The sequence below is a fragment of the Ophidiomyces ophidiicola genome (assembly GCF_022830035.1).
Source record: "Ophidiomyces ophidiicola strain CBS 122913 chromosome Unknown scaffold_9, whole genome shotgun sequence".
NCBI classification, from domain to species: domain Eukaryota; kingdom Fungi; phylum Ascomycota; class Eurotiomycetes; order Onygenales; family Onygenaceae; genus Ophidiomyces; species Ophidiomyces ophidiicola.
Window position 1 is genome coordinate 59,563 of NW_026054649.1, and position 16,451 is coordinate 76,013.

Consider the following 16,451-nt stretch of genomic DNA (forward strand, 5'->3'; position numbering starts at 1 on the left):
ATGGGAGTATTCAGGAGGAAGACGGATGGAGAACCGCAATAAAGAGCGTAGAGCAGCAGAAAGGTATGTAGTTGACGAGCTTTGTCTCTATTTTGGGACCGGCAAAGGTCGAGCCGCCCAACAATGAAAGAGAGTTTGAGCGAAGGCGGAGAAATCGGAAACTCATTTTTGTTAACCACGCCTCAGCGCTGTACTCGTATTTTATGTAGCTCTGGTATCAGCATGCAAGGCACGCACCTCGTTTTGAAGTCTGTGCCCCCTAACCCTACGCCCTTGTAACTAACTACATGACTATAGGTCTTGATTACGCTCCCGTTGGCCAGGGGCGTGGAGCAATCCTAAACCAACTACTCCGTACATAACACGGTATCCAAGTGGCTACAATGAGTAGAGGTGAATTCAGCTGCTTTCTATGCCTGTCTACGATCTGGAAGTATCTAAAATATGGACTTTGTGCTGGTGTTCCCAAGTTTCCCTACTAATACCATACTCCACCTCCCCCAGTTCGGTGCCGGGCAAAGGGTCATCGAAGTGCAAATGGAATGTCCGTTCAAGGCCCATTCCGCATTTTTCCATGACTCTTCTTGACTGATAATTGACAAACATTGTCTGTCCAAAGACCCTCTCCACAACAACGTCCTCCTGTTCGAATGCATATCGGAGAAGCGTTTTGCTCCCTTCCGTGGCCAAACCTGTACCCCAGAATTGACAACGTAGCCTGTACCCAAGCTCAAGAGTTAGTGGATTGCTCCCACTAACAGCCAAGGCAAACCAGCCCAAGAACTGGCCGCTGGCACGGCACAGCGCAATCCAGCGGCCAAAACAAGGCCAGCGAACGTAACTAGAGAGTATTCTCGCAACTTCATCACGCACCTCGCCTTCTTCTGGCGGAAAACGGTTCAAATACTTCATCACATCCTTGTCATGGTTTAGTAGATTCATCAGGGACTCGTCCGATAGTTGAAGGCGACGGAAAGCGATGCGGGGTGTCGGTGGGGGGGTTTGGTGTAGTGGATTCACCATTGTCACTAACATCCGATCGGGCTATGAGAGGGAGGTTTGGTAGTTATAGATACCATGTTGATGGGTAAAGGGTTGGCCTTCATGTTTGTATGTGCTACAATGGAATGTTTGTTTTATAAACAAAGATCTGGAGGTTGAGAGGCACTTCACGTGAGATAAGTAACTACATTTGAAACTACTGGAGATACTGTAAGCTTACACCTGAGCACGAAGGTCCAAGACATCAGTCGAGGCTGACAGTCAAGCAGCAAGCTCAAATAAACCGGCTTACTCGGGATCCAGAATAGAACCCAGCTAGACTTTTTTTTTCCGGGCTCCAAACAGCACAAAATGGGTCTGCTTGCTCCAACCCACCCCGCATCCCATGTAGACTCTAGCTCTCCAGCACTAACATATGAAAACACACCTAGACCGCGATGGTGACTCTGAAATGCTATCCTCTTCTGAATCCTCCGGATCCTCTGCTGCAATCAATCCCATCCCCCAGACACCCACAGACCTCGCACTCAACACCCCACAGGCGTCCCAGCAACATCAGCAGTCCACAGCAGCAGCAGCAATCGGCCTGGACGGCGGTCTCCCAACTCCAGGAGCTGGCGGCGTCGGCAGTGGTGGAAGCTCATCCATATATCCAATTACAGAGTCTACGAGTGCCGCCGCCGACGAAGCAGCCCCTTCAACAATGTCTGTTGATGACCAGTCCAGTCCCACACAAGCCAAAAGTGAAGAAGCCTTAATACTAGAGGGTGAACCGGGGGCGTCGTGGAATACAGCCAAAGCACAGGAAGAATACCAACAGATGATGACAATGGTTACTGATAGGGATTTCAGTCTAAGTCTGTTCTTGGGGTCCACTTAAAGTGTAGCCTGAATTCCTAACCACTATATAGATGAATTTGGCGATCCGTTTGACGACAGGGATATGGAGATGGGTGATAAGTTGATTTGATTGTTGCTTTAACTGTTGGTATTGTTGAGCATTTCAGGAGTACGAGGTGTCTAGGCGGGATCTATGATCGGATTCTCATTTCAAAAGCCAGGAGAAATATACTATGCATATGTTAGCCCTTTGCCGGTGATTAAAGGCTCCAAGGTATTGCGTAAACTGAGTTACTCTTTAGGTAAATACTCAGACATCATATGGTAGTTATATTGGAGCTAATGAGGAGTACAAAAAATGAAATGTGTGATAGCACAACAGCCAAGCGCAAGCATTTATAAGGGCAGGTATAAAGTCAGCATAAAGAAGAATAACGATGCAGAAGAAAAGAAGCAGACATACGCCACCAGTCATTGCTCCATGCTTATTTTCCACCATGAAATGCTGATCAAGTACATACCATACAATGCTAGGAACAGCGCTGGCTAAATAGACACATAAAAATACAATGCATAATCAATGACATCGTAAGAATTGAAATGTCGGAAGAAAACCCTCCTACCAGAGTAGAGTTTCTCGGTTGTGGTTGACGTTTTCCTGTAAAGCCTGTTGGGGAATCAGAAATCGCAATGAGGGTATGCCGAAAAAAAGTTCTTCAAGTTGGGTAGGTATCACTGATTGAACGAGTAATAAGCATGCAGGCCGCTAACAGTACCATCGCATACGGGGATTTTCCTCATTCCCCACCAGGTCACACCTAATTTCCACCACCGTCGCGTGCTGGGGCGCGGTAGTCCCAGCGGTGGTTGTCGAACATACCAAGTTCGCCTTCCTGGTTTGCTAACAGTCCAGCCGTTAGACGAGGGTCGACCGCGTAGGGGAGATACGACCCTCTCTGTCAACTCAATTACATGCAACGGAAAACTTTGTTCCGTGGCAAGCACGCATAGCCTCGTGTTAAGGAGCGTCGCTGTAGTAATATGCGGGTTTCGTGTAAGGTCCAGATAGCGCAATTTGGGATGAACCCATTCACTGTTGCTCTCGTTTCTGCTAGATGCAGGCTGGCGAATAAAGAATGAATTGATATCGTTGATGGTGATCTTCGCCGAATCAAGACCAAGCTCTTCAAGATGTTTGGACAGTTGAAGAAGCATGGGCATGTGGGCAGACGTGATTCTCGCTCCCCCGAGATTAAGAGATCGCAATGTTGGGGTGAGGTGAGGTAAGAGATTTACTACGTCCTCTTCCTCAAGAAGCCCGTGGGTGGAAACATCAGACATGAGATTCAAGTACACAAGTGTATCGGTTACTGCCGGATGGCTATTCAGAAAAGCAACAACTCCGGCCCCCCTCAGCCGCGTGCAGAGCGACAAATTCAAGTGCGTAATCCGGGCACTTTCCGGAATCAAGAGCAACGTACTGTTGGTTATTTGCGTATCAGCAACGTCAAGATGCGTCAAATTGACGAGGCGAGGAAACAGAGACCGAAATGCAGCATCGGGAAGACTGGCGCATTTGTGGAGAGAAACTCGCCGTAGGTTTGGGAGCTGTGTAGGAAAATCAGGATCTTCGGTGACTGCCTCCACGAAACCCGAAGAAAAAGTATAAGAGGAGCAGCCACAGAAATCAACGGCACGTAGGCTAGGCATGCCGGACATGACCTTCTTAAGAACGTCGGCATTCAGGTCATTTTCCACGTGCTCCTGCAACAGCAGCTCCTGAAGAATGGGCAACAAATCCAAGCACGCCAACAAAGTGGTTGAGGTCAGGTTCTGGATCTGGCTTATCATCCACTGGCTGCGGCCCGACCAAATGGAGGTAAAGGGGGAGAAATCGAGCCGCCTAACAAATGTCCCAAGGTACGGGTACTGCCTGATCTGAGTCAGTGCCTTGGCAAAGATGTTTGAGTGGTGGATGGTGATGGTTCGGTATAGGACACTCAATGTAGCAGAATGAAGTGCACGGGAAGTCAGAAGGCACGAGACCAAATCGGTATTCCGCGGCGTGCACCCATCTGGCGGGATGTCTACAACCAGATATGACATTATCTGGTCTGGGGGCTTTGGTTAGCACCGAAGAGAAGACTATAGCGGCTGATACGCACCGAGAATTTCAGCAGGCAGCATCTCGATCGGGGCGCCCTCCCGCTCCTCCAGGTCGAAGTTGACGGACATCCCAATACAGGCTACAAGAACGATCTGTCGGGGAGGGTGTCTGAAATCAGCTGAGAGCGCAGCAACATGGAATACTCCGGCCCCGATGCTTTCAAGACAGATCTTCTCAACTCTGGAAAGGACGAGCCCGGCGGGAGAAAGCTGGACCAGGTGCGGCACGTGACCGCTCCTTGCGGCGCATCGCGAACCTTAACCGCAGATCGCGACGGCCATGCAAACCGCCGGTGGCGTGTGCCCGCCGTCCGATGGTGTGGTAACAGACACGCCGCCGATGCGAGCCGCGGGATCGTCTTCTCCATCTGCGAGCCTACGCTATTGTCTGGACGGGGATGGGTGACAGTAGGGCATTGCGATTGCAACTGTGACCCTAGTCGATGCCCAGCATCGGCGCTGATATTGGCCGACAGCCCTTGAAGCTTCGCCCTCCGCGCATTCCTTCGTGGCGGCACAATCGGCTCAGGAGATCGATCACACGTTTGGTTTTATGGTTTCACTGCTACCTCTTGCATTGACCTCTCAAACAATATAGACAAACAACCGAAACCATCTGACACACTCACTCCCCACTCAGAAGTTTCCTGGTTGCATTGTCCCCTGTATCTGTCCCTCTGACCCTTGCTGCAGGTATGTATGTATGCAATTTGTAGGTAGGCACGGAGTACATATGTCCAAATCTGCCTCCTACCAGCTTAGTCGACCGATTAAACCATCCGCCCTCGAATCAAGCCTAGAATGTTCGAGAGCGATACCACTCTTCACATCCTCTTTTTTTCTTTTCTCTTTTTATCCGCCGTCGAGTTATCAAACGGAAATCCGCTCGTTCTCTTATCTGCCCCGGTCCGCCTGCTAATGCGACCCTGCGTACTCGCAAACAGCAAACACCACATACCAATTGCCGAAAGCCCGCCATAAGCCGCTATTGCAATCATAAATGCCACTCCGCCGCCCCAAACAACGAACGTGTAAGCATAGAATGCCGCTATAGCATGGAATATTGACGTGACTAGGAGCGTCGGTACAGCGTATGGGGCTTTGGGGTCAGATTCATCTGCGGAAATCGAGTAACTTGACGTTAGAGGGATGGTCCCTGTTAAGACGATGGACAGGATAGCGAGTGTAATGAGAGCGAAGCCAAATGAGCGCGCAAAGTAGATCTCAAGCTCTGGGTAGCATAATTTAGTGAGTACCGGCTGTCGTGCGTTTTGCGTATCAGCTACCAAAAAGAAGTGACTTACCCGACGGCTCGCGCGGCTTGTCAAGTAGTATAGCAACAATCATTTTTGGCGACGCAATAAGCGGCAAGGCTTGCAAGGACAGCCAGGCTCCTGTGCCATACGTGTACATGTAGAAGACCTGTGCAGGCAGCCTTAGCCTTATTATATGCGAACAAGGTAGAGAGGCTACTCACATCCATTGTTGATCGAAAAGGGTATACTGCAACGAAGGCGGTTTGAATCTCCGTCAACAAGAGTTGTTGTCACTTGTTTGTTTCTGGAAGCTTTGGAGTTGTCGCGTCTTGGTGGCAGATGATGTCATTTCCTTCATTGCGATGATCTGACCGCGCCCCACAATGAAGCTGAATCAATGTATTCTTACGCAGTTAATGGAATAAATCGTTTCTTGGTTGACTCTCCAGTCTGTCTCTCTCCTAGTTTATGTATGTACAGTGAGTTGACCTCCAATGCGGAATCCGCCGTCGCTGATTTTGCGACGCCTAACGCCAATTTCTTCATAATGATCCTAAGTAAAGCCATACAATCCTACGAGGATGAATGCCCTTCGTAAACTGGCTGCCAAAGGTGCGCCCATTATACATTGCCAGACCGTATATATCTGGTAAAACTCTCGTCCCGCTCGCCTCCTGGTGTTTCTGAGGACTCCAGGGCGGCCTTGTACCTCTGGGACAACCCGGCGTCATCTCGTTTGCCAGACGCTGGCTCCTCGTCAGCATCTTCATCTGTGTCGTCATCGTTGTCTTCTTCCTCAATGTCAGATACTGTCTGAGGGTCGCTGGTTTTTTTCCCCGTAGTAATGTTCATGTCCTTGAGTAACTTTCCAAGCTCAACATCCCTTCGAGTCTCCTTTTCTTTCTCTCGTTCAGATCTCTTCTTCTCCAACTCGGGTCTGTAGTCCCGCTCAAACTCTTTTCTCTTTTCCTCAACTGCGTCGAAAAACTCGTCAATGCCTTGACCAGTCATCGAGCTCACGCCCACCACGCTAAGGTGCCGGTAGAACTCTTCCAGCATCAGACTCATGCTATTTAGATAAGACCCCATGTAACCACTTCCACTGCCCATACCCCCCGCTCCGCCTTCAGCTCCACCAAATGCTCCCCCTTCCTCTTCTTCGCGCAGTGCCGCTTGAAATACCTCGAAGTCAGACATCCATTCCTTCGCAAATTCTGCATCCTTGACATCCGTCTTATTGAAAACCAGAATCATTGGAAGCTTCGTTTTGTAAAGTATACTGCATGCATATAACATATTGCTCATGAAAGTGCTGGTTGAGCAGGTCCTTGGCGTATCTATCACATAGGCTATGACAGTTGGAAATGAAGAGGCCAAAGACTCGAGTAAGATGCTTCCTGATGCACTCCATACAAATACTTCTATCTGCCCAGGCGTGTCAACGAGGATATGTTCGAATCGTTTGGCCGACGGGTTCTGGGCAGGATCCGCGAGTGTGCGCTTTTCGAGAATTGAGAGTATTTGATCAACCTTGGTAGCGAAAAGGTTAAGGGACGTTAGAATGCCTCCATTAGGCCCCAGATTGTACTGTTTCATGACTTCTTTGTAGTTTATGGAATCCCGAATATCAATGTTACTTTCGAAAGGGACTGAGTGGACTGCGGGGTCGAGGTTCAGGACATAAGGCGGCTGGTGTTTAGAGTAAAGATGGGAGTTAATGCGCTGCATGAAGGTGGTTTTACCAGAGCCTATATAAACATTCATATTAAGAATATGGCCAGAAGAGCGAGAGGTAAAATATGGTCGGGGAAGTATAGTACACACCTGCCATACCGACGCAGACAACCGCAACCGGTGGCTTTGCCATTTTTGAAAATTCGAATCACAAGTGTGATAATATTAAGAAGCGCTTAATATATAGTTGGCTCTAACCAGCCCTAATACCAATACTCCGTGTGGGTTGCGTGAAGTAGAGGATGCTCGAATATTTAGTTGAGGGGAAGAGAGAAAGAAATTTGAGTTTTGAAGCTTGAGACGTCATCCATGCTCGCCGTTCTTTCGAGCTTCTCGAGTTGCTGAACTCCTTGATCCCAAAATAAATTCGCAGAAGCACCCCAGCATGGCATTGGAAGATTTTGAGCGAGAATTGGCAGAGAGTCAACGAGAAAGGGAAAAGGAGGAGCGTGAGAGACACAAAGAACGCCGACATCGAGATCGCGATCGCGAGCGACATCGAGACAGACACAGTGAAAAGCACAGAGAAGGGGATAGGGATAAAGACCGAGACCGAGATAGAGATAGAGAACATTCTAAACACCATCGCGATAACCCTCGTCATCATCACGCCTCAAAGCACGATATCCACTCTGACGATGAACGCGCGCATCGACATAAACGGTCGCGACACCATTCTTCTAGTAATGGAGACGGGCGAAGCCACAAACGAAGACATAGGCATGAGTCTCAGGTTAAAGAAGACAACATTACAGCTCCAGTAGCCCAGGAAGAGCCCTCCAAAGTGCAACGCGATGCTTGGATGGAGGCGCCCTCTGCGCTTGAAGTGGACTACATTCACCGAAGGGCTCAGAAACCGCCATCTCCAAAACCAAAGATGTTACAGGCCGATTTTGAGCACAAGCTGCACGAGAAGGAGGTGAATAGGCATTTACACGATATCAGAGACCATGACGTTGAGCCTGCTGTTCTTGAGAAACCAGCAGAGCATGAGGTTGACTACACATTTGGGGACTTGGGTTCACAATGGCGAATGACAAAGTTGAAAGCAGTGTATAGACAAGCGAGGGAAAGTGGACGGACGGTTGAGGATGTTGCCATTGAAAGGTTTGGTGACTTGCGCTCATTCGATGATGCTCGAGAGGAAGAGGTTGAACTTGACCGGAGAGGACGGTATGGGCAAGACTATGTCGGAAAGATCAAACCGTCAGGAGAGTTGTATGAAGAACGGAAATTGAAAGTGGGCATAAGGCGAGAAGGAGATGCGGCTTCGCACGCCGAAGATATCGAGAGCTCTACCCTTGCTGACCCCACCGACGTCAATCCTCCCTCTCAGCAACAGAAACCTCTAGATTCTACGGCGTTAAATCGACTTAAAGCTCAGATGATGAAGGCTAAGCTACGAGGAGCTTCTAATGCCAATGAATTAGAGCAACAGTACAGTGCTGCGGTTGCCTTGGCTGCGAATACAAAAGAATCCGACGTTGTCGTTCTTGGGGTGATGGATAATCGGATGCTTGCTGGTGGCCAGAGGCCTGAGGTGAAGCCCGTGGAAAATAAACGAGGAAGAGAGAGGGGTCTCGTGGAAGCAAATGAGGATATGAGTATTGAAGATATGGTTCGGGAGGAACGTAGGACCAGGGGTCAAGCCGGAGGCGAAGGCATGCGATTTGCTGAAAGAATTGCGAAGGATGCTAAGTTTGATGTAAGTGCATACATACATCGATGCTTACCTTGTATCGGTGCTGATGGCTTGTTTTTCGCAGAATGACCTTGAATACATGGATGAGAACGCGGCGAAACTCGCGAAGCGTGTCCAACAATCCGAGTTGAACCTTCGAAATACGGCGATCAATGACTTTCAGAAAATGAATCGCATCCTGGACAATTGCCCCCTTTGCTATCGCGAAGACACAGAGACACCACCGATCGCACCTGTGGTGTCATTGGGTACTAGAACATATCTCACACTCCCTACCGAGCCGGAGCTGAGCGAAGGAGCGACATGCATCGTTCCGATCCAACATCGAACCAATCTCTTGGAATGCGACGATGACGAATGGGAAGAAATCCGAAATTTTATGAAGGCTCTGACCAGAATGTACCACGACCAAGGGCGAGACGTCATTTTCTATGAGAACGCTGCCCGACCGCACCAGAAGCGTCACGCTGCCATGGAGGTAGTGCCGCTACCATACAGCCTAGGGGAAACAGCCCCTGCATTTTTCAAAGAGGCGATTCTTTCGTCAGACGAGGAGTGGACCCAGCACAAAAAAGTGATCGATACTCTGGCTAAGTCTCGGCAGGGCCTTGGGAAAATGGCTTTCCGGCGGACTTTAGCGAAGGAAATGCCTTATTTCCATGTCTGGTTCGGGCTTGACGGCGGATTGGGCCACATTGTCGAGGACAGCAATCGCTGGCCACGTGGAGATTTGTTCGCGCGCGAAATCATTGGCGGGATGCTTGATTTAGAACCAGATGTCATCAAACGGCAGGGTAAATGGCAGAAAGGTGGAGATCGCAGAGTGGAGGGCTTCAAAAAACGCTGGCGCAAATTCGACTGGACAAGAATTTTAGCCGAAGGATGAGGAGTGCTCGGCTGATCGATCCGTGAATTGAATTTCGGGGGAGATGGGCCATTGCCTGTGAGACATGAGATTGGCCAATCGTCGAATCAAGGGCTGCAGGACAGCAAAGGTAAATAAATGCTACTTGTCAGCTTTTACGTGAATATCGGCTGTGCCTGTCGGGCGCGGACTAGGGTTATTTGGTTCAGACGAAGCCTGGGCTTGCATATCAACAGCATCGTCGGGTTTACACAAGCTGGATAGCGAGAAAAAAGCAAGGCATCGTACCACAGCAACAGGTGGTTACAGCGTTGGCTCTCGAGCTCGCCAGCGTCGTGCCAGCTGATGTATGTATATATACATTCACGCGTAGCTAGTAGGCGTCGTTTCCAGCCACAGGGAGAGCCGGGCGGGCCGGACACGCAACGCTCCTAAACAGCCTATCATCACTTGAGTTTGTGCGCTTTTCCATGGGCAGGATTTCATTCGAGGCCAACGGGATGCCCGTCCCGACCGAAGTTAGGCGGAACCCAGATGGCGCAGCAGAGCAGCTGAGCTAGGCGCACCTTTTGCCTGTCTCGTGGATCTCCATCCTCTGTCAATCATGCACAATGCGACCAGGCTCGACCCCATTACCACCGCCCTCGTCCTGGGCCGGTCGCAATGCGGTGCCAGAGCCCAAGACGGGTCGGCCGGGTTAGAGTTCGGGCGAGTTGGATATTCGCCCCATCGCGTGCGGGATGCTGAGACTCCAAAGGACGACTAGCTGGTTGACCAGACACCTTATCCCTTCTGGCCGGACCTGCTCTCCGGATACTTAAAAAAGCTTAGAAGCCCGTGGCCAGCAGCTAGTTATTAATAATAGTCGGCAATTTTCCGCTTTCCAGGTTGAATATCTTGTCGTCTGAGCTATACTACAGGGATATATTAAGTGACTCGTCGATATCTTTACCGAGCGTTGAAAAGACACACATAGCCGGCTGGCTTGATCTGACTATCTAAAAGCCGTTTTACCCGGCATATGCAAATAGACGCCAGTTCGCCTCTGGAGCTGTAGACAATATTGCGCTGAAAACATTTTGCTTGTGCTCACCAGACAATGGGATCCAACTGGCGGCCAAAAGTCCTACTGCTAGGCAAAATCGAACAGTACGTCCCTTTCATGCTGGCACAGTTAAACATTCAAATGGCAAATAGCAGAGCTTGTCTTTTATGTGACACCTGATGCCTGTCCCCGTTATGCTGCTACCCATGTCGGATTTTATTTTTGACTGACGTTACGGCCATCGCAGTGCGCATAATGCGTGGAATGCGCTCTCGGATGTCGCAGATCTGATAGAGCCTCAATCCACGAATCGACAGGACTTCGTTGAGGAGTGTCGCAGTGGCCGCCTCGATGGAGTTGTAGTGGCATATCGAACATTTGAGTCCGTGAGCATTACAGGCATAATCGACGATGCCTTGGTAAATGCACTTCCAAAGTCCATGAGATTTCTTGCGCACTGTGGTAGGTCATAATGAGCATTTTCGTTTTTTTTTTTTGCATTTTTAATGTTACAATCATATGGAAATGCCTTTTGTGTGCTTTCTCGATCCCTTTTCCGCCTGACTGTCCTATTTTTGGATGTTGGTCGTTACCCTCATTTTATGGCCAGAGCACTCAACATTATACCCCTAGGCTCGGGATATGACCAGGTCAACGTTCAAGCATGCAGTGCGCGGTCGCCCCCGCTCATGGTATCGAACGTTCCGACCGCCGTGGATGACGCCACCGCTGATGTGAACATGTTTCTAATCATCGGCGCACTACGAAATTTCAACACAGGTATGCAAGCCTTGCGAGAGGGAAAATGGAAAGGCAAGCCGCTCCCAGTCTTGGGCCATGACCCACAGGGCAAAACGCTGGGCATCCTTGGTATGGGCGGCATTGGACGAAATCTAAAGAGAAAGGCAGAAGTGTTCGGGATGAATGTTATCTATCATAACCGTAGACAGCTGACCGAGGAGCTTGCTGATGGCGCCCAATATGTTACATTCGACGAACTACTCTCACAGAGTGACGTATTGAGCCTGAACTTGCCCTTGAATGTAAGTTTTTTTCCTCCTCCCTCCTTCAGCAATTACTAACCACGCTAGAACAACACTCGCCATATCATCAGCACGGCCGAGTTTGCGAAAATGAAGGATGGCGTCGTCGTTATCAATACTGCGCGTGGTGCTGTCATGGACGAAGAAGCGCTAGTTCAAGCACTCGACACTGGCAAGGTATTCTCGGCAGGGCTTGACGTTTTCGAAGCGGAGCCGGAAGTGCACCCCGGGCTCCTACGCAACCCCAATGTCATGCTGGTCCCACACATGGGCACTTGGACAGTGGAAGTAAGTTATTCCCCGGGCCTCTCGGAGAAGCTTAATATCTAATCCCGCGTTTTTTGGCAGACACAAACAGCAATGGAAGAATGGGCTATCGGGAACATCCGACACGTGTTTGACACGGGTCGTTTGAAATCTCCCGTTCCTGAGCAAGCTGGGCTCCAAATTTAAGCCGAGAATCTCTCTTCTCTTGCTTTCTCCGCATTTCATTTCTAAAGGGATAGAATTTTGGCTAGAGGATCATTTGCAGAAGTTAATACAAGCAGTTCGGTTTTGAAAAAATGTACCTACCTGTACGATGGATGTTTTTACGGTTTTATTTTATTTTATTTTATTGCCAAACAATCTGCCGCATTGCGTACAGTACCCTCTTCCGTGCTAAGGGCAACCTGAATTTCAACATATGCTAATACGTCACCTCGTCCTTGCCTCCCCGCTTCCATCATTAATAATTAGTTATAGGGGTAGTCACAAAGTTGCGCGTCAATCCACACGCATTTATGTCTCATATATCATCTGAGACACAACGTCACAAATTAAAGGAATAAAGTATATTTCTATTACTGAGTTTGATGGGTGCAGATAGGGAACTAAACCAGCACTTATTGGGAATGCTGTAGACCATCATGGCTCTGGGTCTTCCGAAGTTATGTCTTCAATGTCTCTCTTTATTATTTTTTGTGTATGTGGTCTGCAAAGACATATCCATTGAACATCTTGAGCATTGTATTGGAAACTATCCAATTTTCTAACAGTCCTACATTCCGACTCCCCTCATTACCTCTCGGCAGCATCGACCATTTGCATTTCTCTTGTCAGACCCGATAAATACTATTTATTTGGCACAAATGCCTCCAAATTACAAGATACTCTGAGGAGCTGCGACACCGTCGTGCCCACCCATATAGAAACAGGTTCTCAAGAAATGTAAGCGAATCGACTAAACCCATCTCCAGGTTTTCTCCTTTTCCTACCAACATCTTCACAATCTTATCAAGGCCTATATCATTTGCTTTCGTGCCATTTGGGGCAGCTGCCATTAATAGAGTAACCCTATTAATGCTCCATGTATCAATAACTGTATTTTTAGAGCCACAATTTATAGAGGTTTCTGATTCTTATCGTTTATTGATTTAATGTCTCCACCATATTAAGTAAAATCGATCTAGTTAGCAGCGACCACCTGGAACAACACTTTAAAGTGGTGACTGATCCATGCAGTTTGTTGTGTGTTAATATTGCTGTAATACCATGATTATTTTTCTCTGAAGCAATCCAAAGCGGTTCTTGCTTCAAGCTATTTTCTGAGCGCGAAATGTGACAAATCACACAGCAGAAACTTGCTCAACAGGTGTATAATCATAAATCTCTTTATCTAGTCTAACTACTGACAGCATAAATACTGTCATAGCTGAAAATTACATATTGAGATAATTTCTTGCATCCAAAGTTGGAATAATTGATAATAAAGCCTTCTGTTCAGCTTAAACCCTGGGAACAAACGAATCTGTAATTTGATCCATTTTAGATAGAGAAGAAACCATGGAAGGATATTGTAGTTGTCTGTTCATCCTTGTTGTAAATGCATTGTTGGAACTTGGAACATAGCTTTATAGCCATAAATAGATTCTGAGCACATATCAATGATAACTAAGTCACAGGTTGTAGGCATAGCAAGACAAACAAGTCAGAACCTTGCCCTGAGTTTGTACATAAGAGGTACGGGATATACTTCGCAAATATCTTTCAGCTTCTGATATCTCCTGATATTTGAATGGGTCGTTATGTTGTGGAGATCAACACAGCTATCGTTGCTTAAGGCTCTGCATTTTCGACATGCCTTCACCACACCGTATCTTTTGAATGGACTCACGTAGTGATTGTTATGGGCGTTAAAAAAGTGTTTAAAACATGGACTGGGGAGTCATTGGACTGGCCAATCAAATCAAGCCGTTGGCGATTAACTTAGTTAGTTAACTAACTAGTTAACTACGGAGTACTAAACCATTTTTGTTGTCGGGGCCTTGCAACAACCCTCCGACTATAGTGCAATTCGGAGTACACTGTGGCATTTTATGCATGGGTATCAGTCATTTCTCGGAATAAGGTCTTAGCAGAGCGGGTGGCTGTCGTACGGGGTGAAAAGTCTTAACACTGTCGAGGGGTGCCGATTCGTTAACTAGTTAGCTCCAATGCGGGTTTATGCCCTGAACTTCTATAATCATCTGTCGTCTGGCTTGCAAAAACGCAGTTAATTCTACCACTTAGCCTACACCTATACCTAAATAACCACAGAGCGGCCCTGTTGCCCAACGTGATGGACGCTTCCTTCGTGGCGTCTTCTACCGACTTCCCCGCTATGCGCACAAACACACGGCTATCCTATGATAAAGCTCTGTGTACTGTTAGGTATGTAGGCGAAGTGCAAGGGACAAATGGCAGCTGGCTGGGCGTAGAATGGGATGATCCATCGAGGGGAAAGCATTCCGGCGAATATGGCGGAGTAAAGTATTTTCAATGTAGCCCTTCCTTCGTCTAGCCCAGCACTCCCTACAAAAGCTGATTTGTTCCTCAGGCAAGAGTAAATCTCCCACTGCAGGCTCATTTGTACGCCCTGGGAGACTAGTGGACAAACCACGAGGCTTTTTAGAAGCACTTCATGGGAAGTATGTTGACCCGAATGTGGTTGACCCTCCATCCGGACACGGCGCCTCGAAGGCCAGCGCTGCGGACCAACCAATTAAAATAAGCGGAAAAATTGTTGAAGAAGTCGGATTCGAAAAGATTCGAAAGCAGCTTGCCGCACTGCAAGAGCTCAAAATCGTCATCTTAGATGGTATGCGGATTCGAGGCGTGCTTGTAGAAGACCAGAGCGACACGTTACGTTCGGAAGAACTGCAAAACATTAAAGAAACCTGTCCAAAAATTATAGAGCTTGACCTCAGCCGTAACCTACTACAAGACTGGAAGGAAGTAGCAGATATATGCGAACAGCTAGACGAATTGCGATGCCTGAAGCTGAAGTAAGGCTATCTATTTCATATCCTGTCACTAGATGCTAATATCGTTATTAGTGGAAATCGTTTTGCCAGCATCGATAGCGAGACCTTACTACGAGGTGTAAGCGAATTATTTCTTGAAGGAACACTCTTGACGTGGGATGAGGTAAGTTTGATTGACCACTTCCCAATCTCTATGTATCTTGCTAACGTGTAGCAGATATCTAAGCTTTCGCATCAGGTTCCTAACCTGAGCAAGTTGTCCCTGTCTTCTAACCAACTGTCATGTATTTCTACACCGATATCAAACACGATCACGGAGTTGTCACTGGAGTCGAACGACTTTGACTCCTTACAAAGTCTCTCTCATCTGGCTTCTCTCCCACACATGAATCGCCTTTCTCTCCGTCGAAACAACATTAACAAAATTTACGACAACAAAGGTGATACTCCTATTCAATTTTCACCTACACTGACAACTTTGGACATATCTTTCAATCTAATTGATTCCTGGTCTTCTATTGATAATCTCCCTCTCCTTTTTCCTGGCTTGTTAAACCTTCGTGTGTCTGATAACCCTTTATATGAACGGCCACCCGCTCCGAAAAATATAACAGGCCAAACACAAAGATCTATGACGATTGATGAAGCGTACATGCTTACTCTTGCGAGGCTTCCCCATCTGCAAACATTAAACTACAGCAAAATAGCTCCTCAAGATAGAACTAACGGGGAGCTCTATTATCTTTCACTTATCCGGAAAGAATTGTCAGCCTTGCCGGCCAGCGAGGAAAAGCAAATAATATTGTCACACCCTCGATATATGAGCCTATGTGAAGTATATGGCACTCCAGAAATCATAAGAACCGAGAGTGATGGCAGCGCTCATCCTAATTCCTTGGCTGCCAAACTTGTGACATTTACTTTTTACAGGAAAGATCACAGTACATTTACCCTGGCGGACGAAAACGACAAGATCCGTTCTATACAAACGCCAGTAGAGCTGAAAAAAGAGATACCCAGAACATTTGACATATATCGCATCAAGGCAATCGTCGCCCGCCACTTTTCTCTTCCGCCCCTGGGTTTTCGATTGATATGGGAGACGGAAGAATGGGATCCCGTCGAAACCGGAACTGCAGAAGAAGATGAATGGGATAGTAGCGACGAAGGAGACAGCAAATTTGTCAAAGAAGGCGCGATTAAACGGTTCGTTCGTCGGGAAGAAGAATTTGTAGATTCCATGAGGGCAGTTGAGCATTGGTTGAGCCATGATACTCGTGAGGTTCATGTTAGAATAGAGATGCGCTAAAAACCACATTTCCTGATAGGCTAGCTATCAGACGACCAAGCAACTCGACTAAAAAGGTGACCACCTTAGAGGTCATTCAGCATTAGTCATTGTCTGTCTGTTCTAACACTAGCCCTTCCGGCCTTCCCTACAAAGGTCCTTTCCTCTCCGTCTTACGTCACATGTCCTGATGTAGGTATATATGACAAAATGGTATATGTGATAA

At 47.8% G+C, this 16,451-nt stretch overlaps 7 protein-coding genes across 7 annotated transcripts; 4 read left to right on the forward strand and 3 right to left on the reverse strand.

Moving 5' to 3' along the window:
* Positions 1-420: 420 nt before the first annotated feature.
* Positions 421-1,023, reverse strand: LOZ57_002926 (uncharacterized protein; the record flags this gene model as incomplete). Its single annotated transcript, XM_049251981.1, has 1 exon — positions 421-1,023. One exon carries the CDS (start codon positions 1,021-1,023, stop codon positions 421-423), a length of 603 nt encoding a protein of 200 aa, XP_049108864.1.
* A 330-nt stretch (positions 1,024-1,353) lies between these two features.
* Positions 1,354-1,972, forward strand: LOZ57_002927 (uncharacterized protein; the record flags this gene model as incomplete). Its single annotated transcript, XM_049251982.1, has 3 exons — positions 1,354-1,357; positions 1,434-1,859; positions 1,914-1,972. The coding sequence occupies 3 exons, from the start codon at positions 1,354-1,356 to the stop codon at positions 1,970-1,972; spliced, it is 489 nt and encodes a 162-aa protein (XP_049108865.1).
* A 602-nt stretch (positions 1,973-2,574) lies between these two features.
* On the reverse strand, positions 2,575-5,491 carry LOZ57_002928 (uncharacterized protein; the record flags this gene model as incomplete). Its single annotated transcript, XM_049251983.1, has 5 exons — positions 2,575-3,956; positions 4,008-4,088; positions 4,967-5,239; positions 5,313-5,430; positions 5,486-5,491. The coding sequence occupies 5 exons, from the start codon at positions 5,489-5,491 to the stop codon at positions 2,575-2,577; spliced, it is 1,860 nt and encodes a 619-aa protein (XP_049108866.1).
* A 394-nt stretch (positions 5,492-5,885) lies between these two features.
* Positions 5,886-7,131, reverse strand: LOZ57_002929 (uncharacterized protein; the record flags this gene model as incomplete). Its single annotated transcript, XM_049251984.1, has 2 exons — positions 5,886-7,012; positions 7,089-7,131. 2 exons carry the CDS (start codon positions 7,129-7,131, stop codon positions 5,886-5,888), a joined length of 1,170 nt encoding a protein of 389 aa, XP_049108867.1.
* Positions 7,132-7,383: 252 nt separating this feature from the next.
* Positions 7,384-9,586, forward strand: cwf19 (Pre-mRNA-splicing factor cwf19; the record flags this gene model as incomplete). The annotated part of the gene is made up of 2 exons (XM_049251985.1): positions 7,384-8,703; positions 8,765-9,586. 2 exons carry the CDS (start codon positions 7,384-7,386, stop codon positions 9,584-9,586), a joined length of 2,142 nt encoding a protein of 713 aa, XP_049108868.1.
* Positions 9,587-10,664: 1,078 nt separating this feature from the next.
* On the forward strand, positions 10,665-12,106 carry GOR1 (glyoxylate reductase; the record flags this gene model as incomplete). Its single annotated transcript, XM_049251986.1, has 5 exons — positions 10,665-10,714; positions 10,858-11,072; positions 11,244-11,653; positions 11,702-11,941; positions 12,002-12,106. 5 exons carry the CDS (start codon positions 10,665-10,667, stop codon positions 12,104-12,106), a joined length of 1,020 nt encoding a protein of 339 aa, XP_049108869.1.
* Positions 12,107-14,252: 2,146 nt separating this feature from the next.
* LOZ57_002932 (uncharacterized protein) lies at positions 14,253-16,246 on the forward strand (the record flags this gene model as incomplete). Its single annotated transcript, XM_049251987.1, has 4 exons — positions 14,253-14,454; positions 14,511-14,958; positions 15,010-15,100; positions 15,155-16,246. The coding sequence occupies 4 exons, from the start codon at positions 14,253-14,255 to the stop codon at positions 16,244-16,246; spliced, it is 1,833 nt and encodes a 610-aa protein (XP_049108870.1).
* Between the last annotated feature and the right edge of the window lie 205 nt (positions 16,247-16,451).